The 27,298-nt window shown below is 46.5% G+C and overlaps 1 protein-coding gene across 1 annotated transcript in view; it reads right to left on the bottom strand.

Moving 5' to 3' along the window:
• Positions 1 to 21,765: 21,765 nt before the first annotated feature.
• Positions 21,766 to 27,298, bottom strand: part of cdh6 (cadherin 6) — a 36,119-nt gene continuing 30,586 nt past the window's right edge. Inside the window, 1 exon segment of the mRNA XM_062987361.1 lies at positions 21,766 to 25,628. Within this exon segment, the coding sequence (XP_062843431.1) occupies positions 25,126 to 25,628 (503 nt within the window). The 3' untranslated portion in view covers positions 21,766 to 25,125.

Genomic DNA, 27,298 nt, shown 5'->3' with positions numbered 1-27,298 from the left:
CAGAACGTTCTATATCATTTAACATCACAAGATGATTATAATTGACACATCTGGTGACTTCCTCTGTGCCCATATAAACAGAGCTTGTATATTTACATTTTCGGCATTTAGCAGACACATATATCCAAAACAACGTACAGTAGTGTGACAGTATACTGTCTAAGCAATTGAGGGTTAAGGGCCTTGCTAAAGGGCCCAGCAGTGGCAGGCTGGCAGTGGTGGGGCTTGAACCAGTGACCTTTTGATTACTAGTCCAGTATCTTAACCAAACACCATTCGGTCGTGTCTGAGGGAGTGAAGGTCGGATAGGGTTTGGATAAAATGCAACTGATTCAATTGACACATTCAGGATGAATTGGAATGTGGAATGCGACCCTTCCTGTCCAACATCAGTGCCTGTCCAACATCCCAGAACTTTGTGAAAAGCTAAGCTAATATCACCCAAGGTTTTGGAATGAGATGTCCTCCAACAATCCTACGTTCAAGTGTCCACATACTTTCGACCAGACAGTGTACAGTGTTGTGATGCTGACCACAAGATCGAAGCTGCTCTTCCGTTTTTAGCGCTTTATTGAAATTCCGGCCGTGATAAACGTTGGGATTCGGGATGCACGGCTAGCCAAGCGTGCATGACGTGGTAGCGTGGACGCTCGGCTTCCGGCGTTTCCTCTGTGAATAATAAACAGCGACGTCGTCCTGAAGAAAATCTCGACGACTCCTGGAGAGGAGACGCGCCTCCTGATAACCCTCCCTCCCATCTGCCTCCTCAGCTCCTCGCCGACTGGGACTAACGGTCCAGGTAGCAAACGGTGTCAACCTGTCTCTCCATCACCCGCCCTCCTCCTGAGCGATAAGCGAACGCCTGAAAATCATATTAAGTGTCCACATGTTCTCCTGCTGCGTGTTCACGTGTGCGTGTAGGTAGACGATTCTGATACGAAGCGTGTGCTCATGTCCTGGCTGCTGTGACCATCTGAGATTCTTCCAGAGGAGCTAATCAGGCGTTTATCAGAGGAGATAACGGCTTTCCCACCTCCTGGCAGGAGCTGATGCTAATGCTAGCTATCACTTACGGTCCCTGAAGCATCTCAGGTATTTATACACCATCTTAGCAAGCTTCCAGAGTGTCAGTGTGGGAACGGAGGGCCACCATTCTCAAACAAGATGAAGCTCCTGCCACCAGAGTGACGACCTTCTATCAAAACATCTACTGGAGCCATGATTTTTAAGTATTTCAGCCTCGTTGACAAAAATATTGGGACACCCCTTCTAATTATTGAAGTTTAAACAAATTCCAGTGTCCTGTGCAGAGCCCTGACTCATTAGCTCTGGAATGAACTGGAACACTGACTGAACATCTTGACCAACATTAGCACCCAGCCACACAAATGCTGCCATCTTTTGTACTACTGAATGGGCACAAATTCCCACAGACATTCTTCAAAGAGTGGCTGTTGTTCTAGCTGAAAAGATCACACAGCATTTGTCTTTCAAATGGAATGTCTGACAAGCTCATGCTCAGGTGTCCAAATACTTTTGACTATATAGTGTAGGAAGACGAGCGCTGTAGCGTATTGAAACTGTGGTTATATGGATGTGACATGAGCTGCGGTTACGACCTCTGCTGGCCGATAGATGGCAGTGCACAGAGACGGTGGATAACAGAGATCAGTGTGTGACTCTCCGTGCGCGATACGGATCTCTATATGAACCTGCCTGATGCAGGCGGTTACTGTCTGTCTGGTTTCTACCCCAAAACAAGCCAGTAGGTGGGATGGCTAACTAAGTTCAGAGGCTGTCATTCAATAAAAGTAACTGTGGACAAATTTAGGTGCTTCTTGAATTACTTATTTTCTTGGCAAAGAGACTACTGCTCCATGTAGTGTACATTTTAATGATATATATCATTTAACATCATACGTTAATTATAACTGACATGTCTGGTGACCTCCTCTGTGCCCATATAAACGAGCCTTGTTTGACGGCACCTGTTTAAAAACCAAACCAAACACCATTCGGTCGTGTCTGAGGGAGTGAAGGTCGGACAGCGTTGGGATAAAATTCAGCGATAATTGAATCAAAGGTGTCAGGTAAGAAGCAGTAGAGGTGAAATATGACTGGGTAATTGGATATGACTAAATTGGTAGAAAAATTGAGCTGAATATGAATGTTCCAGCGTCGCAGCCTGATCACTTCAGTCAAAACTCCTACAGACGATGTGAAGATTTTGTGTTTTTATCCAAATTTAAGTGGATGTTTTTCTAAAGGTTTGAGGATTTGAAGTGAATCATCATGCCGAGCGATCGAACCGTATTCCGTCAGCCCTCGTACCTCTCGAAAAGGTACGGGTGCACAAAAAGAGCCCAATCAGGAGGTGAGGTGTGATCGCTCGCTCTGAAGCAGCTCCTGAATGACAGTTAAAACCTTTGTAGCATCAACAGCTCCGCTCGGCTCGGCTCCTCCGGCTCATGTGAATGGATGAAGCCTCTTTGAGGGGCGCGTCATGGTCGGATGGATTTCGGCGTTTAGTCCCCACCTTTCACTGCTCCAATTGAAAATCTTTTTTTTTTTCTCTCTGTGGAAGTGAAACCGAACCGCTGAACTCATCTCCACGTTTTTTTTTCCTCTTTGTGTTTTGCCTCAATCTCTACCTCTCTAAGAAGCCTCTCGCTGATAAGCTCTCATTTTCATTTCCATCAAACGGAGACACGAGAGGGAGAAAAGCCCACTCCGCCTCGGCGTTCAGGCCCTAATTTCCATGTGCGGTTGATCTGTGGATTACAGTCTGGCAGCGCCAGTCTCCGCTGAAGAGCAGATGGCGTTGTTTTGTGTGCCATTCTAAGCTTCTCCTATTAAAGAGAGCGGAGGACGGATTACCTCCGCCACGATGAAATTATTACAATATTTTTTCCCTCTTTCTCGAGTGGAGCACTTTTATTTTCTTTCTCGCTGTCTACTGTCAAAACTGTTCGCTTTGATGATGAAAAGGCAGCGAAACCTCACTGCAAGGTCACCCCAAAAGCAAAAGAGAGAGAAAAAAAGGAGCCGGAAACTTTCCGGAGACAAAGAGTGACCGCTGAGTCAAACCCTTAATGTCAAGCGCACACACAAAGAACCCGCTGTGGATCCGCCGTCCGTCCTACCGGGGTCCTAATTCGTCTTAATAAAATGGACATATTGTCAAGAGCTGGCAGGACGAATTCTTTCAAATCCTCTTGCACTTCAGCCTTTGTTTGTAAGCCAGGAGAACAAGGACACACAAGAACCCGAAGGCCACCCAAGACATTCCATCATCGCAGTAATGCCGGGAAATATTTGCCGGAAATGATTTGCCAGCCGTAATAGCACGACTACTCGAGAGAACAGCAACAAAGAGGAATAAAGGGGGGCAGGATTTCTACCAGTCAGCCCAGTTTGAAGTCTTTGTGTTTTCAGAAGTGCCTTCAACGCTGCATTTGAGTCCCGTCGACCCAAAAAGAAAAAGCACCTTTTTTACGAGGGGATTTCCCCCCCTGATTAAACCCCTTTTAAAGCTCTAATTGCTGAGTCCTCGTGCTGAAGCATCGACCCAAACAGCCCAGAAATGATCAGAAGTGCTAATTAGGAAAAGGAAAGTAAATAAATTTGGTGTCTTTGGTAAGTGAAGTGGAAATGATTGTACTGGCAACCATTAAAGAAGCCAGAATTAAGCATCTAGCATTTCTGGTAACGCCAGTAGTGGAAAAGATTGGAACACGAAACAAACAGAAAAAGCTACGATGAGCCCTGCTGTGATGGATTGGCGCCCTGTTAAGGGTGTTTCTGCTCTGCACCTAGTGTTTCCCCCGGAACCACACCCGCCATGACCCTGACCAGTATAAGGCAGTCGAGGACAATAATAAAAATGATTATAAGGTGGTTCAGGTCTGCTGTGACCAGGATGAAGCCGTTACTTAAAATGAACAAATGAATTTATGTTTATATTTATTCATTATAATTTTTTATTTGAGTACATTCCTGACCATCCATCACAGACGACGTTTCAGTCGTGTTCATGTCCGTCTGTTAGTGAAGGTTTGACATTTTCACGAAACAGTACCCACTCAAAAATAATTAAACAAGGTTGGACATCATTTATTTTATCTGTAGCTCACTACTGAGGAGATCTGGGGATCCAGGGTTGGAATCTCAGCTGTGCTATCAGCCGGTCTGGAATCTGCATGGAAACGATTGGCTGATGTCCGTGGGTGGAGGGGAAGGTGGTCGAAACAGTCTAGCCATTGGGAGGTGCACTTATCTGTGCGCTCTCGGTGCAGGTCCCAAGCCCGGATAGAAATAGAAGGGTTGGGGTTTCCATGTTGGCATTTTCATTGCCATTCTTTAGATACCAGCCATACAGCAACACTATATCGTCAAGTGTGTGGACACCTGACTATGAGCTGGCAATATCTTGGGCATTAATATGGAGTCATCTTTGTGGCTGTAACAGCTTTTACTCTTTGCATTTTGGAGCATGTCTGTAGGAATTTGTGTCCATTCAGTCAAACGAGTATTTGTTTCTTTTGAGGTCAGACCTGGTTTGCAATCAAGGGTCGAGGTCAGTGTCTTGTGCAGGCCACTGGAGTTCCTCCACACCAAACACATCAAAGCATGTTCTTATGGAAAGGCCTTCCCTAAACCGTTGACACAAAGACGGGAGAATGTCACTAAAGGTGGTCACAATATTTTGACCATGTAGTGCGTTGGCGCCTCCTGCTGTTGGCGGAGAAAGTCAGCAGGCTAGCAGACGACCAATCCGTCATGTGTGAAGCCACTGGAGGCTTTTTTATGTTGGCTGGCGGCTGATTGTTTTTTGGAGAACTTGGAGGAGCACACTACGCCCTCTGTATTCCTCTGTCTCTTATTCTGGCATCTTGACCAGACAGCAGGGGTCGCTGTTGCAGCAGAAGGAGGTTTTCATTTCTTCATACATGACTAATTGTGTCTATTTAGTCCTCGACCAGGCCGGTGGCACCACCGAGAGTCAAATCCGGTTCTCCATGGTGGTGCTGGTGCTGGTGATGTGTGTCAGTAAACGTCCTCACGTCCACGAGCCAAAATTCACCCGGTATTGTTTTGTTCTCCCTCCGGATCCGGAGATCTTTTACTGCAGCTAACATCTGTGTGGTGTTTGGCAGCGCCAGGCCTGCGCTGGCATGATCTTTCTCCAGGACTCCAGCCATGCAGGGCCAATTGTGCTCTTTATGTCAAGATATGAAAGGTTAAGTGTGGGTCTGCGCTGGCACACAGAGCGCCAGCATCGTCCACCACTTCATCATCCAGCGTCTCTTCATTGTTCCGCTCGGTCGCTGTTCGCTGGCGAGACGCCACCGCACCCGGGCTCAAGGTTAAACAGAAACGTGAGCGTGTTACCCCCGTCTGGTAATGTGTTGAGATCCTGCTGGAGATGCTGTGGACTGGTGATTGTGTGGTGGATGATGGATGTAGAAGTGCTAACTGAAGTACTGGAGAGCATCTCTCTGGACGTGGGCAGTGAGGTGGTGGGGTGGACAGTGATGTGACCTGATGGATAACTCGGCGTACTGGACCCATCATGGCGGTGATGGAGGAGAAGTGAACGGAGCCAGATGATGATATGTGTTTGGAGGAACTGTGGAGGGAGCAGAACTAAGAGATCTGGATTCACGTCCATGTGTGACGTATGTTTAGTCTGTTTGTACGCGTTTATCTGAGCGACTGTGTTTATCCCTCGCTGATAAAGTCAGATTCGATTAAACACAGAACATCTGAGTATCTTTTAACTCGCCCGGACCCGAAGAGTCTGGTTTAAACCCCCCACCTCACGTTATCAGTGCTTGTACTCTACTTTCAGCTCATTTACTAAGATTAAAAACAGTAAACAAATATAAACAGCGTGCACTATATCACTGGCTCTCAACCTTCTTTTCAGACCCCCCACAGACCCCCCACAGACCCCCCTGTGTCCAAAAATATTTCCTGGGACCCCCTTGACACGGGTTTATGTTATTATTCTTACACTTTTAATAAGGATGATAAAAGGTTTTGTGTTCTTGCTCTTGATGGTAAATATCTCGGTTTGTTTACTTGTGCTGAGCTGGTGGCAGGAGCTTCCTCACCCGGTTTTGAGAACCTCTGCACTATATGACCAGAAGTATTTGGACAGCTGACGTTGACCTTGTTGGACGCTCCATTTTAAAAACAAATGCTACTAAAATAGAGCGTCGTGTATGTGATTCTCACAAGACAAGGGAATTTGTGCCCATTTAGAGCAATTAGGGTCGTTGGGGTGCTGGAGCCTATCCCAGCTTTTCAATGGGCACAAGGCACACAGTAACACCCTGGACGGGGCGCCAGTTCATCATAGGGCAGACACACATACACACACACACACAATTAACCTGACTGCATGTTTTTGGACTGTGGGAGGAAACTGGAGCTCCCGGAGGAAACCATGCAAACTCCGCATAGAAAGGACCCAGAGTGCCCCGCCTGGGGATCGACCTTCGTCGTCTACACGTGTACCCACCAGTTAAAAGAGCTGATTTTATATGGATCATTTATCAGAATGCACTTTTTTGTTAGGGTAACAAATAAAATAATTTATTTATAATATTTATTTACATTTACATTGCTGAGAAATAGGCATTCCAGATTTTTAAAAGGTACCTTGTTTACCAAGATTATTGTGGGGGGTCCTTGATATAAACAACATTATAGAATTTTATACAACATTAATTTATAATCTATAAAACCCTCAATAAAATACAAAGGAACTCAAATTCATGAACCGTGTTTTTATGTGCTCTTATAATTCAGTCACAGAGAAATAAAAGCTGCAGAACTCATAACCTAACAGAAGCCGTAACTTCACCTCTCTTCTGTTCGGTAAGCTGAGTTATTATCTCGGAGGAAAATCGTGTACGTTTTCGTTTTGCGATGATTTGCGACGACGTTTTTGCTTCTTTAACCTCGACCGGTTCATCTGCCCGCACCGCTGATGCGGTTCTGCTTGGATCTGACCTCAACCTGGACCGCTGGCTGGTCATCATGGATTTTCTGTTCCAGCATCGTACAGATATCGACGTTCAGTCTGAAAAAAAACAAAACAAAACAATAAAGAAGAAAAGAGAAAAAGCTTTAATAAAGTGGCGTGTATGGATCTGCACGGCTCCCCCGAGTCCGCCGTCTCTCCGTGTATGACGGGGCATCAGAAAACAACTGATGTTTTATTAAGCTCTGATTGATGCCGTCGTGCATGCTGGGAAGCCTGGAGGAAGCACAGGCAGCGCACCATTACGCATCCACACGACGTAAATCAACATGAGGACGTACGCCAGCGTGCCGGGTCGTTCACCGACTCTCGCCACATTTAAATCCGGCTCCTCAGACGTCACACCAAACCCATCGGGAGGGAAATCTCACCACGTTCCTCACCGAGGAATCTAAAAACACAGACTCCGGAGTCGTGTGCCCTTTGTTTCTGTTGCTAGGACACCTGAAACCCTTTTCAGAGGGCATTTTTTCAGAATCATATTAACATATACTGTAGATCATCTTCTGTAGACCTCAGTGCATCTAATCGGAACCGTTTCCCAGCGCAGCCTTGATCTGTCGACAAAAAAACTCATTCAGATGTAAATTAAATGTAAACTATCGCACGGTCATCTGTCCTGACGTCAAACACACTGTCCTGGTATCTATTACCTAAAATCCCAGACAGAAAAATAGCACTGATGCAAGGTCACGTGGTCTTGGACAAAAGTATTGGGACGCCTGACCGTGACCTTGCCGGGCATCCTATTTCAAAACTGTCCGCATTTATAATGAATCACTCCCAAAAACCGAAGGGAGCAAGGAGCCAGAAGCAAGGATCAATGGGAGCAAGGAGCTAGGTTCAAAAACCAAAGGGATCAGTGGGAGCAAGGAGCTAGAAGCAAGGACCAATGGGAACAAGGAGCTAGGGGCAAAAACCGAAGGGACCAATGGGAGCAAGGGGCTAGAAGCAAGGACCAATAGGAGCAAGGAGCTAGAAACAAGGACCAATGGGATCATGGAGCTAGGAGCAAGGACCAATGGGAGTAAGGAGCTAGGAGCAAGGACCAATGGGAGCAAGAAGCTAGGATCAAGGACCAATGGGAGCTAGGATCAGGGACCAATGGGAGCAATGAGCTAGGAGCAAGGACCAATGGGAGCATGGAGCTCTTTCCTTTGTAGATTTAACATAATCCACTCTTCAGAAAAGCCTTTCTTAAAGACTTTGGAGTGTGTCTGCAGGAATTTGTGCCATTCGATCAATAGAGTCAGTAAGGAAAGGCTGAGATGCCAAACTTGGGACCGTTTTTACACTTAAGGCTTCCTGATGTAACCCTCCTATTTCTATCTGGGTTTGGGCTTGCCACCTCCCACCCTCAGTCATGCCACTCATGTCCATGCAGACGCCCGACCGGCTGATAGGACCACTAAGATTCAAACCCAGGATCCACAGATCTCAGCAGTAGTGGGTTGGAGTCACCCAAGCGCCCAAATAACTGAATGAATGGATTATTAAGTTATATTGAAATCCCTGCACATCGAGCACATCGTTCTACACCAACAAAACTGACCACACCCTGATGAAAGCTGCCCACTAGCAAACCTGGCAGATTCCCAGCTCCAGTGTTTAATGACTGGCGTCATTACCAGCCATCCCGAAGCTGGACGGGCGCCTCCGTTCCTCTCCCTACTGTACTTTTGCCTCTGAGCCTCTCGTGTGATCACAGTCAGGTTTGTGACCACGGGCATCACGCCGCCTCGCATTTCCAGCGGACATCAGCGCATCAATCTGCCTCCCTCCCCACGAGATTACAGCCTGACTTTGATCTCCCGAGGTTTCAGGCGCACTTTGATGCGTTCCCGGCTTGTTAACGACAGAGGCGACGGCGGATGACAGCGCACCTCCCGGCCGCCGGAGAGAGAGACGGAGAGCGTGAGGTTGAGGTATGATGAGGGAGCGGACGAGGATGAGAAATGCTCTCTGGAGTGATATAAAGCAGGACATTGGAACAGATTGATAGGTGCTCTTTTTCGGGCTCGACGACACCCCCATCACTGCCCCCCTCCAGCCCTCTTCAACCCCAGGCCTCTCCCTGGCCGCTGCAGCGCTTTTATGGGCTTTTTGTGGAGATGAGAGATGGTCCTGCTCATTTATTTCATCTTCTATAGGAGGTGTTTTAAGTGCTCCCCCGGGGGTAAAGAACAGGCTCATTCTCCACCTCGTCCCCCTCTGACTCGTTCTGGTTCTTTCTTTTCTCATCTCAAGTCAATTCAAGTCAAATTTATTTCTATAGTGCTGTTTTAATGATGCGCGGTATGGCCAGAAGTATGTGGACGCCCTCCTAATTACTGAGTTTAGGTGTTTAAGCTGCACTTGGGTGTGCTGAATTAATATGGATCACATTTATATATGTGTTAGAGAGGCCAGAGGGAAAATATTTTATTATTATTATTACGGTAATTATTCATTTTAACTATTTATTTATTTTAATTTATTTACTTTAATTTACAAACACTAGGCTAAATGCTAACTCATTGAGCTAGAGGCTAAAATAATAGTAGCAAAAACCAAAGGGAGCAAGAAGTATATACCAAAAGGAGCAAGGACTAAAGGGAGCAAGGAACAGGAAACACAAGGAGCTAAGACCAAGGGCTTAAGGGAGCAAGAAGCAAAAACCAAAGGGAGCTGGGCGCAATGGACCAAAGTGAGCAAGGACCAAAGGGTATAAGGAGCTAGGAGCAAAAACCAAAGGAAGCAAGGAGCTAGAAGCAAAAATCAAGGGGAGCAAGGAGCCAGGAGCAAAGGAAGCAAGGAGCTAGGAGCAAGGACCAAAAGGATAAAAGAGCTAGGAGTAGAAACTAAAGGGAGCAAGAAGCTAGGAGCCAGGATCAAGGGGAGCTAGGAACAGGGAACAAAGGGAGCAATGAGAAGGGAACAAGGAACAAGGGGAGCTAGGAGCAAGAACCAAGGGAGTAAGGACCAAAGGGAACAAGGAGCTTGGAGCAAGGACCAAGGGAGCAAGGACCAAGGGGAGCTAGGAGCAATGACCAAAAACCAAAAGGCGCAAGGAGCTCAAGCAAAATGAGACCACTTGGAAGAGATATAACACTGTGCACTGAGTTTATAGAGGTAAGGGTATTTATAGGAGGCTTAATAAATAGGGAATGAGTATCAGGTGATGTGGGGGTGGTCAGGTGACATGATGTGCAGGGGCTGATGGGACTGGTAGCGTTACACGTCTGATAATGTAGTTGCTATGTGAGCTATAATTGATCAGATAATCTGAGTACAGCTCCATTCCTGTCTCAGAAACGCTGGACATTCTGGCCACCGGTTGTCGAGTTCAGTAGACCGACGCTGATTCGTGGTGCACACGGTGGTCAGAGAGAAAATCCCGGAGCGATGATGGAAACAGGTGGGATTTTGTGGCTGGAGAATGATTCACGGTGCACAGTTCACACCAGAAGGCGAAAGCGAACGCTGGCGTGGATAAGAGTTACCCGTGCGGACAGAACACGCTCACGGCTGCCGGCCAACTTCTCTCCGTACAATATGTCCGAGTCCAGCAAAAATACGGTGCTGCCGGCCAAAACGGTGCAGGAAAGCTGTCTGCTCGTGCCATCAGTGTGTGTGTGTGTGTGTGTGTGTGTGAAGCATCAGGAATAAAAATAAATAAATCCACCACGTTCAGGCGCAGTCTGGATTAATTACGTTCACGCTGCCTGGCTCAGAAATGATGCCGTTTTTCTGATAACGCCGTTGTTTTATCAGGGGACTTTGTGAGTATTATGAGGGAAAGAAAATGCCAGTTCTGTATTTTTATGTGGCGTGGAGCGTGGCTAATGAGCTATCTCGCCAGCGGGGAGTTGAATACGTTGGTGAGGAGCGAGCCCGACGTACCTGCGCATATTTCATCAGGTCGAGAGCGCAGAACGACGCTGACATTTGAAAAGCAGCGCAGCTATGAGCGCGAGTCACACGCTAAAGACATGACAAGCTGCATTTGCTTTAGGAAGCGGCGGAACACGAGCGAACGGCGCGGGAGACGGACAGAAATTCATATCCGAGTTGATTTATGAATTATGAAAATTGTGGCGGGATCTCGACCGTAGCAAAAAAAAACTCCGATTCAGGCTATTGGCTTCAGTACAGTGACAGATCTAATAAAAACAGATCTGATCGAAAAAAGCAAAGCCTGCACGTCCACGTGTGTTATATTTAATAATATTTAGATATAAAATATAAAGCTCCGATCTCTGAGGTGCTCAACGGACCAAGCTGTCTGAATCTGAGAGAGGAAGGTCGCACACGGTTGGTTTTATTTGATGCCGTGAAGATGTGACTGGCAGGAGTATCTCGACTCTCTGTACATCTTAGTAATAAGGCTGGGCGCCCTCTAGCGGGCACAATCGGCAGTGCAGACAGTGCAGCAGACAGAATTGTCCACTAGTCTGCTGGGTGGGAAAGACCGTGCAAGGACGCTGGTCAGTAATTCAGTAAGTAGCGTTTATTCATCAGTGATTATTCTTCTCTGGCTTCTGATATAAGAGCAGCTTTACGTCGTTACATAAACATTTATGATTATTTTATATTTTAAATGACTTTATAACTATAGAATTGTCCACTTGTCTGCTGTGTGGGAAAAGACCATGTAAGGACCCTAGTTAGTAGCGTTTATTCATCGATTATTCTTTCTGGCTTCTGATATTAGAGCAGCTTTTCTGATGAGCCACTGGGAAATCTAACTACAGAATTGTCCACTTGTCTGCTGGGTGGGAAAAGACAGTGTAAGGACCCTGTCCAAGGATGCTGGTTAGTAGCCCGAGGTTCCTGTACAGAAGTAGAGGAGATCAGAAAATCCACCGCTGGCTGGGGTAAAAGAAGTGCCCAGCAACTTTAAAGTTGTCAGAGGGTACGGGTGCCAGTCTGCAGCCCCCGTAACCCTTGTAAGTGTGTGCTTGGTGCAATGATAACAGTGGGAAAAAAAACATGGGGTGTACGTCGTGTTCTTTGTGTTGTTCCTTCACACAGGAAATTAATTCTCACCTCTCGATTTACCTGTTGCTGGTGTGAACGCAGGTTCAGGTTTGTACTTATTATTATTCTTCAGGTTTACTTTCTGGTGCACGAATCACTCGCTTTTATCACTTTGGTTCATGAAATGCGTTTTTTACATGTTTATCAGAAACAATTATCAGACACGACACGACGTTTCTGCTGCTGTAGTTCAGTCCTGTAATATTTTGCGCTCACTATCAGGCCGAGTGGAAAAATGCAGAAACAAAACGCGCCTACTTAAAGCTACTCGAAACTCCGCTCTTGTAGTAGCTGCGTTTATGTTTTCAAAGGCCGTCGATTTCTTTAAAGGGCCGAGAGACGCACTGCATCTGAAAGCCGGAGATGAGATTATTAATCAGGCCCCGGGTTGTTTAGAAGAGCCTCTTAAGTTGAATCAGTGGGGTACTTGAAGGCCGCCACGCGAGCGAGTCCTAATGTTTAATCCGTCACTGTCCGACCCGAAGAGTCCGACTCCTCATGCGAAGCCGCCTAATCCGGTTTCAATCTATCCAGCTCTAAAAATACCCGCTATCAGGCCCTCCGAATAGAAAAGAGAAAAGCATTTTTTTCAGGTTAACTTAGTTTCACTGACCCAAACTGGAGCAAGACGTTAAAAAAAAAGGAGCAGGAGTCGGAAATGAAAATGGAATAAAACCTAATGGGATTCGGCAAACGTTTCCAAAAGCATAAATCTCCCAGAAAAAGGCCCATTTCTGGAAGGCACTGCTAATGGACTTCGCTTTTAGTCACGAATGCATGTTCGTCCTGGACGTTTGGGAGCTCCGGTGCTCACCGGGGAGATGCCACTCGTGTCTCCTAAGTAGTCCATAATCTGTGCTCATCTTTTCCCCTCTGTCCATTAAATTATGGATTTCAGCGTCAGCGATGTTGAAGCCGGGCTGACCTCAGAGGCCACGTCGTCGTCGTCTGGGTTCTTTTCTTTTCCTTTTTTTTTTTATAGTTCCAGGAAATCAGATTCACCGCATGAATTATTCGCCTCATTCTGACCAGCGACGGATGCGGCAGGTGAAATGAAAAGCGGCGAGGTGACGGAGGACTGACAGTCTTTCATTTTCTCTTCATCCCCAGTAAACATAAAGTCATAAGGTGAAGCATATTAGAAAAATCCTGCAACCACTTCACATTTCGGGTGATAATTCACGCCGCGTGACGGCGGCTCAGCCCGACTCTTCAACAGCTCTGCGGTTTCGCTAAAAAAACACGGAATGAAGATGAAGATAAAGAGATGAAGAAATCGACCAGCATCTCCGCTCAGGCTGAGTAAAACCGGGATAAGAAAACGGGCGGCGGTCCCGTCGACCCTTTTATCAGCTCTAACACTCCGGATCTTCTGCTTGGCTGGAGAAAAATGTTAACAGTCCCGATGTTTACTGCAGGACGGACGCGCTCGTGTTGACAGCATTGTTTGCTTTATGAGGCTGAAAAAGTTCAAGGGTTCAGACGAAACCCCCGTGAGCCGCGTGAGCCACAGATTTGGGACGCGACCGTCGATTTGAATCCTGTTTGACATTAACGTAGCTGCACAGGCTGATAAAAAACAAGAAACACCACAGCAGGAAAAATCATTCTTCAATTTAGGAATCCACTATAATGTGTAATTAAAATGTTATTAGTCGCCTCGTGCTGCTAATTTTCTGATTTACAAAAACATTTTTTTCATTTCGTTTCATCACTCGCGCTGAAGATTTGATTTTGAATAGATGTGACGACCATTTTACCCATCAATTACTCACCAATTACACTTAATCACCCATAACCACGGAGTAAAAAGCTATTTTATCATTTTTCAAAAGTGATTAAAAGTCAAAATCTGATTCTCATTCAGAAACGTATTCTGACCCACTTTATAATCCTCTTCAGAAGCCCAGAAGTCTTTTTGATGCGTCTCTTAGAGCTTTGCACATCTGGATTTAGGCGGTTTATCCCTTTCTTCATAACAGATCCTTTCAAGCTTCGACAGATTGGATGGCGAGCACTGTCAGGTCTCTCTACAGGTGTACTCGAGGCTGGAGTCTCGTCCTGAAGCCGTTCCGGTGTTGCAAATTATGGTAAAAATACTGCTCAGGGGTCCAGATTTTGTTCTATACTGTACACACCAAGTCTTTGCACGTTGGCGTTCAGTCCAAAAGGTTTCCATGAATTCCAGCTTTATAAAGCTCACAATGTTCAGTTGTTGTTGAGACACTGAAGGCTTCAGGTGTTCAGCATAACAGAGCAGCTGATCACGCTTGGAGAAGAGCGCTAACCGTCCTGTTCTGTACGCTAGCTCTTCTGACTGATCGAAGGGCAGAAATGCATCGATCCCACCCACAAAGTAGCATCGATAATTCTTCTCTGGCTCCGGGTATTAGAGCAGATCCTTCACTGCTGAGCCACTGGGAAGTCGTTTTGTAAACAGGCAGTTTAGGCAATTTTATCCCACTCGTCACGGTGTATGAAATTTACGATTATTTTATGTTTTAGATGTATCACAACTTTATAAATATAGCTGATTTGGAACATGCCCTTCCTGACACAAGCCTCCTCCTTATCCGGACATGGGAGCTGCACTGAGGGTGCACTGATATGTCCCCACAATGGCTTGGTTCATGATATGCTTCTGTATTTGTGAGCCCAGGCTGGGATTCAAACCCCCCAAACTCTGGCAGTACTGTTACCAGCAGCATTACGCCACACCAGCTCACGACCGAGTGTCTTATTTGGCCACAATAAACTCCCAGTGGGCATTACCAAGATGCCAAGACGGCTGCTGGGTAACAGACTCGCCTACAAAGATTAAACCTCCTCTGGTTCTATTTGCTCTGTTCCAGTTGTGCTCCTCTGCACTGCTGAACCTCTGCAATGCAGGCCGGGGAAGATTAAAGAAGCCGAGAGAATCCCCCGGACGAAACTTCATTTGGGGCGAGAAATCATATTATTGTTCTCAGTCCAGCTCCCAGTATCAGCCGCATCGGAACAAAGTGTGACTGTTTGGTTTGAAAGAGTGACAAAACTCAAACAGAACAATGTTGTTTCAGCCTGGGAGGACGTTTTACCTTTTTAAATTCCTGTAAAAACCCTAAAAAGGGACGTGAACTTCTATCACTTCCATAATCTACATTATCAGATTTGTGACTTGGTTTGAATGCTCTTTAACTTCATGTGGACAGTCTGGATAATACTGATAGACCTTACAAAGAGACGTTTCCAGCAATTCTGGGAGGTTTTCTATAGGATCTCATCAACCTGTTGCTGTATGAAAATAATGAAGAGTTTCTAAGACGTTTGTGTGTCTTTTTTAATCAGAAATAAACTTAAATGAACCCCAAACTGAGTTGATTACAGATTTGAAATCACGTCTGAATAACAATAAATGTTCACAGTCCAGAGAAAAAAAGAAAAATATTAATAAAAACCAGCGTTCCCCATTGAGAGGTGTGTAAAATTAGGAGATTAATGTTCCACATCTGTAAGAACGTGGGCAAAAGAATGGCAGTCTGTATTAATTAGAGTAATCCATCAAAGGCGTCGGCCATGACGCCGGCTAATGATTGCTTGGAGAAGTTTTAATGAGCGCTAAGCACACTACAACTCTGTTTGCTGAAACAGTGACGTATCGACGCGCGAGCTCGCTTCTCTCCGGCTTATTCCAAACCCCTGCCTGACGTCCTTTGTGCCCGAGAACAAATAAACTCCTTCCTGTTAAATGAGTCGGAGCTGCGGCTGAAACGAGCGCCGCTCGACGCTCACGCCGGGTCCGAGAGCAAAACAGGACGTGACGATAAATAACTTCAGTACGGGGTCTCTGCTTTACTGAACATTTGCCACTTGAAAGGTTTATCTAAATTAATTGATGAATTCGATCGTTGTCTGTTTTACCACAGTGAGGATACAGTTCTCGGAATAAAGAAACTAAACACAAGCCAAGGGCTGACAAAACACGAACGGTAAGCACGTCACCATCAACTGCTGTAGCCTGCGCTCAGCGTGGTACCACTAGGTGTGGACCTCTCCAAATAATGTGGTCGTATTGCGGTTCCTAACATGGCACCCCTAAAACGCCCTGGTGCCAGGTGAGTTCCCTGAAAAATAGATTAAGTCTGATGGTCTCATACACCTAGAGAAAATTGAACTGGACCGAGCGCTGCATAATGGTTCCACACAGAGGAACCGGCAAGTCTGAAAGAAAGACACCGTGATATATATAGACACTCCCACCTGGAGCGAATTAACACTCAATGAGGCGCTGGTGTCTGAGAACTGACACATCAATCATCTGCGCCTCCGTGCCCCCTTTTCTGGCCACAAATGGCAACGCAGAAGGACACAACGGCAACACGTTCAGCAGGAAACGCAGTCTAACTGCACTGACCGACTTTTAACAGCCTCTTATTTTCCAGTCGCACAATAATTAATTAAACGTTCACGGTACAAAGTAGCCGCCCAACCGAACAAAATAGGAATTATCTAGTGTGCGGGAATATGTTTGTGTTGCCAAGCAACAGTCTAAAACGATTTGTGTTCACGGAATAAAAGAAATGATCAAAGAAAGAATTAAATCTGTTGCCGCTTATTACGGTTCGTAAACAGCGCCTACAAAAACGTCACGTTGCTTAATTCTGCAACAACGAATCAACCGTGGAAGTTGCTGGATGTTTGCAGAACACAGACTATATTATCAAAAGTATTGGGACACCGGACCATGAGCTTGTTGGACATCGCGTTCCAAAGCGGTGAGCATTTATTTTGAATCGATCCGTCTGTCCTGTAGCTTTAACATCATCCGCTCTTCTGAAAAGCCTTTCTGCAAGACTGGAATATATCTGTGGGGATTTGTGTCCATTCTGTTAATGAGTCTTTGAGGTCAGGCACTGATGTTGGATTAGCTTGGAGTTAAATTCATCCTAAAAGTGTTGAGTTGGGTTGAGATCAGAATCTGTGTCAGGGGATTCCCCAAACTGTTGGCACACTGTTGTGAATAGCAGATCATTTACCTTATATAATTGTATCCACTTGTTAGCAACAGATATGGCAGAAACAACTCAATTCAATCATGAGCAGGGGTGTCCACATACTTTTGGCCATATAGTGTCCATCATTTACATCATTTAAGGTGGTCTGGAATGCTGGTCGGTGACCACGAGTGGTACTAAGGCAGGTACGAGAAGCCCGACTTCAGCACAGCCCTGGCAGGACGTGTTAAAGCGATGCCCCCGGTGTGTTTGTGTACGATGCCAGGCCGGGGATCAGATGAGGCGAGAGCTGGCGTACGTATTTGCCGCGCGCTGAAGGCGTCGGGGTGATTAAGTTAAAATGGGCATCACGCGAAATGTCACCATCTGCCTTCGCCGTGCCTGATCCCCCACCAATTTAAAACCCAAATCCCCACGCCTCGAATCCAGCGGCAATTATAGATCGGCCTAATTAGCTGACGGTCTGTGACAGACGCGGCGCCGACGAGAGGCCGCCGCTCGCAACCATGGCAATCAGGATTACGTTTCAATCATATCAGGCACTGATAGCGGATCGGCGCTGACAATCCTGCCGCAGATAAACACCTTAAATACAGCCGTGACTGACGGCTAATCAATAACGTGCAGCAGACGCGGCGTGGGCGAGGTGCGTCCTGTCATCCGCCTCAACCCTGACGTCAACACCTTCGTCACGGTTAGAGTCCAGGTGGGTCTGGTTTCACCAGGAATACATCTCAGGAGCAATTTAGAGCAACCAATCCACCCTCTGCATGTTTTTAGGCGGTGGAAGGAAACCAGAGTACCCACAGGTTGCTGCAAGACACCCAGATCAGGGTCCCGGTGGGTATGGAGCCTTCCTGGAAACGCAGTGCACGGCCAGAATAAACCCTGACAAGGTGCCGATCCATCACAGAGCATCAGGCACCCGCAGATTCAATTACCTGCTCACACCTTCAGGAGAATCTGGCGCATCCGAGGTTCTATCATCTAATCCGTGCCAGGATTGGATTCTGTCGCGTACCGTCTCTGACCTCCAGGTTTAGGATGCCTGCTCTGACCTTCTGCAGGCTTAAAGGGTGTACACAGTTTGTGTCTGGTTCCTCAGCGTCTGAAGACCTTCCTCTTTAAACGACACCCAGGATGACGCCGATTCTCAGCTCCTTATATTGTGTCTGATTATTTTTAGGCGACGCCACTGTGCATCATTCTCGTCTACGTACCCTATTGACACAGGTTTTATGCCCTTCCTGATGCCACCCTATTTACTGTATCAGGGCTGGCGTGCAGGCTAATTTGGCCATGCCCCCTCAGACACAGCCAGTCTACACGTCTGTGTAGACGCTCAGCTCTGCGCCGCCCGAGCGTCTGTTTTCTAAATAATGAATAATTTATTTAAACTGCAGATAATTAATTCTCAGTTATATTTAGTTTACTGCAAACTGCATTGATGAGCAGAGACAGGTCAGGGTTTGGCACTTGGAACAGTTAAAGAACACGTTTCTCACCGCACGATTCCAAGGAAACCGCTGGTCCACCACCGCTGCCATCTCAACAGTGGCATGAACTGGAGTCCAGTAGGTAAAACTGACCAGTCCTGAGGGAGGGAGGTCAACAGGGTTCCTCACTGCTGCTGCAAATGAGAGGGTAGATTAGAGTGTCCTGCCAAATGGGGTCTTAGACGGCAGCTGGACAGATTTGAACTCCTCACCTTCCATCCTTCAAGTATCTACAAGATGAGGAAATTGTTTCCCACGAAAGATTTACAAGGGCGCCCAGGTAGCGCAGTGGGATATTCCGCTAGCACACCAGCGCCGAGATTCGGAACACCTCGGTTTGAAACTCTGTGTTTCCACCGGTCGGTTGGGCACCACCTAGTGGGCATCATTGGCAGTGTCTGCAGCAGACACGTCTGTGCTAGGGTGGGATGACGCCTGTGCAGAATGCATGGGTATAAAAGGGTTTCGCTAAGAACTGCACGCGGGTGGGAGGAGGCGTGAGCAGCAATATATCCACCTCAACTGCAATCAGGGATCCACCAGCAGCAGAAGATAAATCGAGTACGATAAATTGGGAGAAAAATAGGAGAAAACAGACTCTTCTGTAGTAGAGAGGGCATTTCGTTGACCCTAACAGGGTTGAGAGAGCGTTTTAGCCTCGAACACCACATTAAAGTATGAAACGATACAACAAAACAAGGTACGACTTCAGGTCGAGGTTCCTCTGTGTGGGTTCTAAATCCAAAACAGCTTCCACAGTTCAATCTAATCAAGCATGAGAGAACTCCACTCACCCTAAAAGCTTCTGGTGTTAATGAGCCGTGCTGCTGATCACCTCTTCCTGTGGAGGAAAATCAATAGTTCCATTCAATACATGTAAATCAAACTTTGTTATGACTTCACCGCTTACAGGAGCCTGACAGGTAACGATTCTTCTCCGGCTCTCACGTTTACGCCGTATAGTTTTATGACTATAAAGTTATTCAGCTTTTTTTCCCCCGGTGCTTCAGGCTTCACTGGAGGCGTCCACGTCTCCCACTTTGGAGCTCAAACACACACCGGTTGTACGTTATGTAAATCTGAGTTCCTACCACTCAGTTCTGAGATGAGTCCAGTGCAGCGTGAGTGGATGTTCATAAAGCTAGGGCTGTCGCGGTGAGAGAATTTCCCCTTGCGATATTCAACCTGTCTCAATATCGCGGTATGCGGTGATATCGCCATTTTTTTTTTTTTTTTGAAAATTACTTAATTGATCTACATTTTAGAGCTATATAAACAAGCTTTATTGTTAGGCTATGATTCGGTATATTATTGCTTTATAATGACAAAGATGAGACGGCTTTAAGACCAATGAAATGCGTGTTTAATGTTAAATACAAAACAGAGCAGGGATGTGCGTCTTTTCTCTATTAAAAAAAAAGGTTTAAATTAAGCTTCTAGCATAGGCTAGATATACACTGTGAAACGAAAAAAAAAGTGTTTAGGCTAAATATTTTAAATGCACATCTAATCAAAATATGGTAAAAAAAAAAAAAAAGAATAAAGTCTGTAAAAGTTTAAACCTGCGTTATCATGCGCGCTAGACGAACCAACATGTTGACCTGATGTGGTTTAGAGAGGATCTGAGTGGGGTAGCGATGTTCCCCCGGCACTAAAACTCTCTCTGATGGTGTGTGTGTGCTCGTTACACTAATATACGTGTACTGTACTTACATGCGACTTTACACAGCAGAGGAGATCTAGCCCGGTTATCGCGCCACTATTAACTATCTATTTAGTAGGTATAATTAACATAACAATATATACTACATTTTAAGTTATTATTCGTTTCAATACATTTTTATTCAACGAAAAAATACATTTAAACCATTCCATCAAGCGAGCAAGAGAATATTTGCAGGCTGCAATGCCATATTAACCGTCATTAAGTGCTTTAGTACACCAAGGCTGTTTGAATATAGTCTAAATTACTGTTATAGTTATTGTTTACATTTTAAAACACAAAGCCTGACACTCAGCAGCAACGGATAGGAACAGTTGTTGGGAAAATGACGCTCATAGCTAATTTTCATTATGAATTTATTTAACATTTATTACGCCCGAATGTAAGAGTATAAAACAAGATGGACCCTGCACCAAAAAAAAAAAAAAAATAAATAAAAAGAGAAGGAAGAAAGAAAAAACGTGAATATCGCGGTGATGCGGTTGTTTGGCATGCCCTGCGGTTGGCTGGTCTATACCGCGGTATTTCAAAATTGCGATTAGTGCGACAGCCCTACATAAAGCAGCAAGAGGAACCGATCGAGATGTGATGTCCAGCATTCACATTCACTATATAGACAAAAGTACCGGGACGCCACTTTCTAATACTTTAATTCATGTGTTTCAGTCAGAACAGGTGCTAACAGGTGTAATAATTCAGTTATATAAAGGAAAAAATATGATTCTAACTTTGCAGCAACAGTTAAGGGAAGGTCCTTTCCTGTTTTAGCATGACTGTGCCCCTGTGAGGGCAACACGGTGGCCCGGTGGGTAGCACTGTCGCCTCACAGCAAGAAGGTCCTGGGTCCTCTCTGTGTGGAGTTTGCATGTTCTCCCCGTGTCTGCGTGGGTTTCCTCCGGGAGCTCCGGTTTCCTCCCACAGTCCAAAAACATGCAGTCGGGTTAATTGGAGACACTGAATTGCCCTGTAGGTGAATGGGTGTGTGAGTGTGTGTGCCCTGCGATGGACTGGCGCCCCGTCCAGGGTGGTACTTTGTGCCTTGCGCCCATTGAAAAGCTGGGATGGGCTCCAGCACCCCCACCCCCCCCCCCCCTCTCCCCGCGCGACCCTATTGGATAAGCGTTTAAGAGAGTGAGTGAGTGAGTGAGTGAGTGAGTGAGTGAGTCCCTGTGCACAAAGCAAGCCCTATAAAGACATGAAGAAAAGCTCGGCACAGGAACAATGACATCAGCACCCTGCCATACAAATGCTCTTTCAATCAAATAAGGTACAAATTCCCACAGACACACTTCGAAGTCTTGAGTGAGAAGCGCTCTCAGAAGATCGGCTGTTGTTCTAGCTGAGAAGGTCACACAGAGGTCAGTCTGTTTTAATACCGTTTGTTTTTTAAACAGGACGTCCAACAAGCTCACGATCAGGCGTCCAAATACTTTCGGCCGTTTAGTGTAAGAACGTGATACAGAATCAACACATCACACATCATTCTGTAAAAGAGAACATTTATTGTATTAAGAGGATCCATCTGTACACTGCATGAAATGCAAGGAGTCCAAGGTTTCACACCTCCAACACACATTTAAAACGATAATACCGGCGGCGGTGAACGATTCAGCAATATTTACTCGCTGTTTTATTTCATATAAATATTTGGTACAAAAGATCACAAGTTTTAAAGCAAAGTACATCATGAACATCACCGACTCTTCCACCGCCACGACGCACTGTTCCAAACAACCACAGTTTGCACAACATGAGTTAGCATCAATTTTATTTTACAGTATTTGACCGACGGAGCACGCGGACGCCGCGGCTGAACCCCGGGTGCAGCGTGCCCGCCCGAACCGCAAATATTTACCTGCCCTTCCGCTTCTCAGAGTCGAACACAATCATACGTATATTTTTTTTAAATCGCCCCTTTTATCCTCTCGATAGCCGAGGCGGCGAATGCAATTCCAGACTCATTTTGAGGCTGGCGCGGAGGGCAGAGCGAGAGGGCGGTGATTTATTTCAGCATCCCAGCCATAACTCAACGACCGACCGCTGCGATTATCATCCGGCGTGGGGATGAATCATGCGGCCCCGTGTTACTGATGAATGCAGGCCGTGGTTTCTCTTCAGAGCGCGGGGGTCACGGGGATCAGCTCGTTCCTGCAGATTACGCTCATTGATTTGGATGTTTTGTTGGAAATCACAGGACATTTATTTAAGATTACTTTTCCCTTCCTTAATAGTGCAGCAACAATCGCTTAAAAAAAAAATACAACTATAAAATACTGTAATGGAATGCCATTGGGTGCTCGGGCAATGCTTGCCCACTACTGCTCAGATCTGGGGATCGGAATGTCAGCGGTGTTATCGACCGGTCAGTTATCTTCATGGACATGGACATGACTGGATAACGTCTGGGACGGAAAAGAGGAAGGGGGGATTAGAGACAGCAAAGCCATTAGGAGGAACACTAATCAGTGCACTCTCAGTGCAGGTCCCAAGCAAATACAAATAGGAGTCTGGTATTCGGACCAGACCAGCTGAATACGGAAGCAGCTGAAGGAAAAAATAATGGAGCACCATATTCCAGTCATCTATCCTACTGCAATGGTGATTAAATCTGTGTTTATGAACCTTTTCTCCAAATTGAGCCATTTCCCGATTATAAACCCTATTATAAAAGGCCACAGACTAGCACCTGTCATCTGTGATACGTGTAAAGTCACTGGTTTCTTCTTTTCCCCCCCAGTAATCAGTAAATTCCCACAGAGAGAGGATCGGCACACAGAGGATGTTCCTCCGTTACTCCTGCCGGTGCAGCATAGGTCACGTTTTGCATCTCCGATAATGAGTAGCTCTATCTGACCTTTCTTCTCTCAGACACAGATAATTGTGTTTGTAGAGCGCCCGGCTGGGCCCACGGTGCCTCCGAGACTCGGATGCTCGAACTGGTGGACGAATTAGGTCATTTCTGAAGTGGGGGGTGTGGATTCTTTATCTGCATCATTTATTATCAATCACTTAGAGTTTGGACGAATTTGAAACAGCATCAGAGGTACCAACCACCTGAAACACTACACGACCAGAATGACACGGACGCCGAGCTCTACCCCTCTTTCTTTTCTAGCGTGACTGTGGCTGAAGGGTCAGGAGGAACGTCAGCGTCCTGCACGGTGGAATGAATTGGAGCGTCTGTTCGTGAGCTCACGAATGCTGTTCAGTCTAAATGGAGACACATTTCCACAGACACCTGCCAAAATCCTGTAGAAATCCATTTTAAAAGAGTGAATGCCTTCATACATTTCTTTATTCTGTGAAATTATTATATTTAACATTTTTTCTATGCTTCATTTTGAAGTTTTTTATCACCTTTGCAAAATATAATGGGAATACGATGACCCACTATTGTCCACACAGGTTTTACTCGAGCATCCCCTTTAAAGCATGATAAAAGACCCACATCATATTTATAGTTATTTTTTCCCATATATTTTATACACCGGTCAGGCATAACATCATGACCACCTCCCTAATATTGTGTCGGTCCTCCTTTTGCTGCCAAAACAGCCCAGCAACTGTGATGCCCTGTGTATTCTGACACCTTTCTATCAGAACCAGCATGAACTTCATCAGCAGTTTGAGCTACAGCAGCTCGTCTGTTGGATCGCACCACACGGGCCGGCCTTCGCTCCCTCACGTGCATCAATGAGCCACTGTTCCTTCCTTGGAGCACTGTTGATAGATACTGACCACTGCAGACCAGGAACACGCCACAAGAGCTGCAGTTTTGGAGATGCTCCTCATCGCCCATTTGTCCTGCTTCTAACATCAACTCTGAGGATAAAATGTTCACCTACTAACAGGTGCCGTGATGAAGAGATGATCAGTGTCATTCACTTCACCTGTCAGTGCTCATAATGTTATGCCTGGTCGATGTATATGCGTATGCTTTCTTAATTATTATTTTTGCATCGTTTTTGAGTACACGGGTACACTTAAAAATACAACCAGTATAAAAAAAACAAACCCGGCGTTAATAACAGCACTCCACAGCCACCCTGCTTAGAAAACACTGCAACGTATTTCATGATCGGTAGCAATGAACGTGTTGTCATGTCATGTCATGTCCGGGTTCTCTTACAGAGTCTCGATGAAGTCAGGGTAATGCACAGAATTAAAATTTCCAGACGAATTTGTAAATATTCTCTGTGTGTGAGAATGGCGGAACGGGGTGGAGTTCACGCAAACGTGGCAAAATGCGACAAAAATCCCAGGAAATCACATTTCCTGCCCACGAAAGAGCCGATAATTGGAAGCTCCGGGCGAGTTCTCCGGTGAATGATGAAAGTCGGTGCCAATCGTCAAACGCGCTTCCCCTTCGGATTCTTAACGCGGCGCTCCACCGACAGACGAACGCGGCCGGTTCGTAATACGCGGAGAAACAAACAGACGACTGGCAGCCAGGCAGCGGGTTCGAGTTTTTAACACTCGTTCGGAGGGCGTCGGGTTTGGGAGCTGCCTGGCACGCGGCCCGAGTTCTCACTTCAGTGCCGCACACATTCACAGACGTTGGGAAGGTTTGGTCCTGGCTCTCCAGTCTGCGCTTTAAACGTTTTAAGTGATTAAGATTTGAGTGCTGGTCCTGTCGGGGGGAGGTGAAACGATCCGTATTCCGAAATATAGTGGGGGGACAATCCGAAAAATACGCCCTGGTACGATATTTTCATTCTCGTGTGATGTGTGAAAGACGCCGACAGCAGACGGTGTAAGTACGGCATCGTAAGTACGCATGCCTATAGTCCACAGGAGAAGGGCACTTTGTAGGAAGTCCAGCTCGTACGTGACCGAACCGCATTAGGAGTCCCACTCATCGGTGCCGTACATGTCGGCGAGCTTTCTGAACCGCGGCCCCCACTCGGTCAGGTAGCTGTAATCGTGCGCCGAACCGGACGAGCCGGACCCCAAAGAGCTGAGGGACTCGGCGACCGACCCCTCGCCCTCGTACGCGTACGTAGCCAGCGAGTCATAGGGTGGCGCTGTGGGGCTGCCGTCGTGTTCCTGCACCCGCTGCGAGATGAAGTTCCGGACGTCGGAGTTGTCCCGCCCGCCGGCGGCAGGCCGGAGCAGAGCAGGGGGCGCGTAGGACAGGTCGGAGGGAACGACGTCGCGCCTCGGCTTGCCGCTCTCCTCCATGACCTCCGGGTGGCGCAGCGCTCCGATGTCGAAGGCCTGCGTGTCCTCCTCGCCGCCGCCCTCGTCGTTGTAGCTCACCACGTTGTCCCGGACGTCCTCTTTGGAGATGATCAGGGGCTCCTTTTTCTTCTGGCGCTTCAGAGCGGCGAACAGCACCACGATCACTGGAACAGAAAAAATCAGAACGGAGCGGTGAGCGGGACGGATCATCTTAAAAGTGACGAGATGGAGAGGAGCGGTGTAAGTCAATTCGCAGCCTTCGAGTGCTTCCGAGTTTCAATCTTCTAAACAGGCGGCCGTATAAACTGTTCTATTAACTCCGGGTGAGTAGCGGAACCAGCGCATTCACAATCGTAGAATGCATTTTAACGGCTGAGTGTCAAGAAAAGGACTGATGCAAACAGCGAGAGTGAAAAAAAAGAAAAAAAGAATCTGGTTTAGATGTAACGGCTTGTCAAAAATTCCGGAATCGGAATGAACATGCACTGTATGGACAAAAGTATTGGGACAGCAGTTCTAATAATTGAATGAATGCGTTTCAGCCACCGTAGTTGCTAACAGGGGTAATAAATCAATTATACAATGGAAATGATACGCTTCCAACTGTGTAACAACAGTTTAACAATGAGGTAAAAAACGACTGATTCCATAAAGCATATCAAATGTCATAACAGAGTTTTCAAATCGGGGAAACATAGTGGTGCACCAGGTAGCTGTGATGCTGGCGTCATGTTCCTGCACCCACTGTGTGATGTTCACTAGGTGCAAGGCAGGAATGCCCTGGAAAGGGCGGCAATCCATCACTACCTATGAGACACAGCCAATCAGTGGGTAGCACTGTCGCCTCGCAGCAAGAAGGTCCTGGGTTCGATCCCCAGGTGGGGCGGTCCGGGTCCTTTCTGTGTGGAGTTTGCATGTTCTCCCCGTGTCTGCGTGGGTTTACTCCGGGTGCTCCGGTTTCCTCACACAGTCCAAAGACGCGCAAGTGAGGTGAATCGGAGACACTAAATTGTCCATGACTGTTTGATATAACCTTGTGAACTGATGAATCTTGTGTGTAAAACATGACGTTGAAATCCAAACAAGCTAATCCTGTCTGTGCAGATGCCTGGACGACTGACAGTACGGATCTCAGCGGTGGTGGGCTAGCCTAATAGACTGTCGTGCCACCTGAGCGCCACGAACCCTTTTTAATAGAGTTAGAATCAGACTGAGCATGAATAGCGGTTCACGTCCAGGGCACCACTGTTCAGCTCTGTAGGAAAAGACTGAAGCAGGAGTGGTGCAGCTCAATAACAGAAAGCTTCGTCTGGGTGACGGGTGTCACTTCTATACGGAAACAGTTCCACAGTGCTGCACTCTAGGAAGATCTGGGTTTGCATACTAACGTGTGCAAAATCCCCTTTTGTAATGCCACTCTGCTCTGACGCAAAAGCATAAAAGGCGGCTTTTTTCTCTCCCCTTTTTTTTTTTTTTTAAGTGAGAGCCATAATCCAGACGGATGAATTCAGAGAACCGGAGCAATAAGAGCGCTTTGATTAAATTCAGACACGAGTGTTAACAGTTTGCACTCTGACATGCAAAGTGATCGTTTTTCTCTTTCGTCGAGTTCACGAGGCGACGCCGGCTTCGGTCCGGGCTTTGTCACTTGGAGTCTGAATTGAAAGGCAAACGGTGTAGCGATGATCGCTCCGGCCGTTTGTGCCCGTCAGGGCCTCTCGCTTTATTCCGCATTCGGACCCGATTCACCCTGTTTGGACCGCCGCGGTAGTAATTAATGTGATGTCGGGGCACAAAGGCGCGGGCTGGCAGGTGGAGGGGTAACGGGTTGATG

This window comes from Trichomycterus rosablanca, chromosome 25 (assembly GCF_030014385.1).
Source record: "Trichomycterus rosablanca isolate fTriRos1 chromosome 25, fTriRos1.hap1, whole genome shotgun sequence".
NCBI classification, from domain to species: Eukaryota; Metazoa; Chordata; class Actinopteri; order Siluriformes; family Trichomycteridae; genus Trichomycterus; species Trichomycterus rosablanca.
This window is presented reverse-complemented; position numbering and strand designations above follow the sequence as displayed.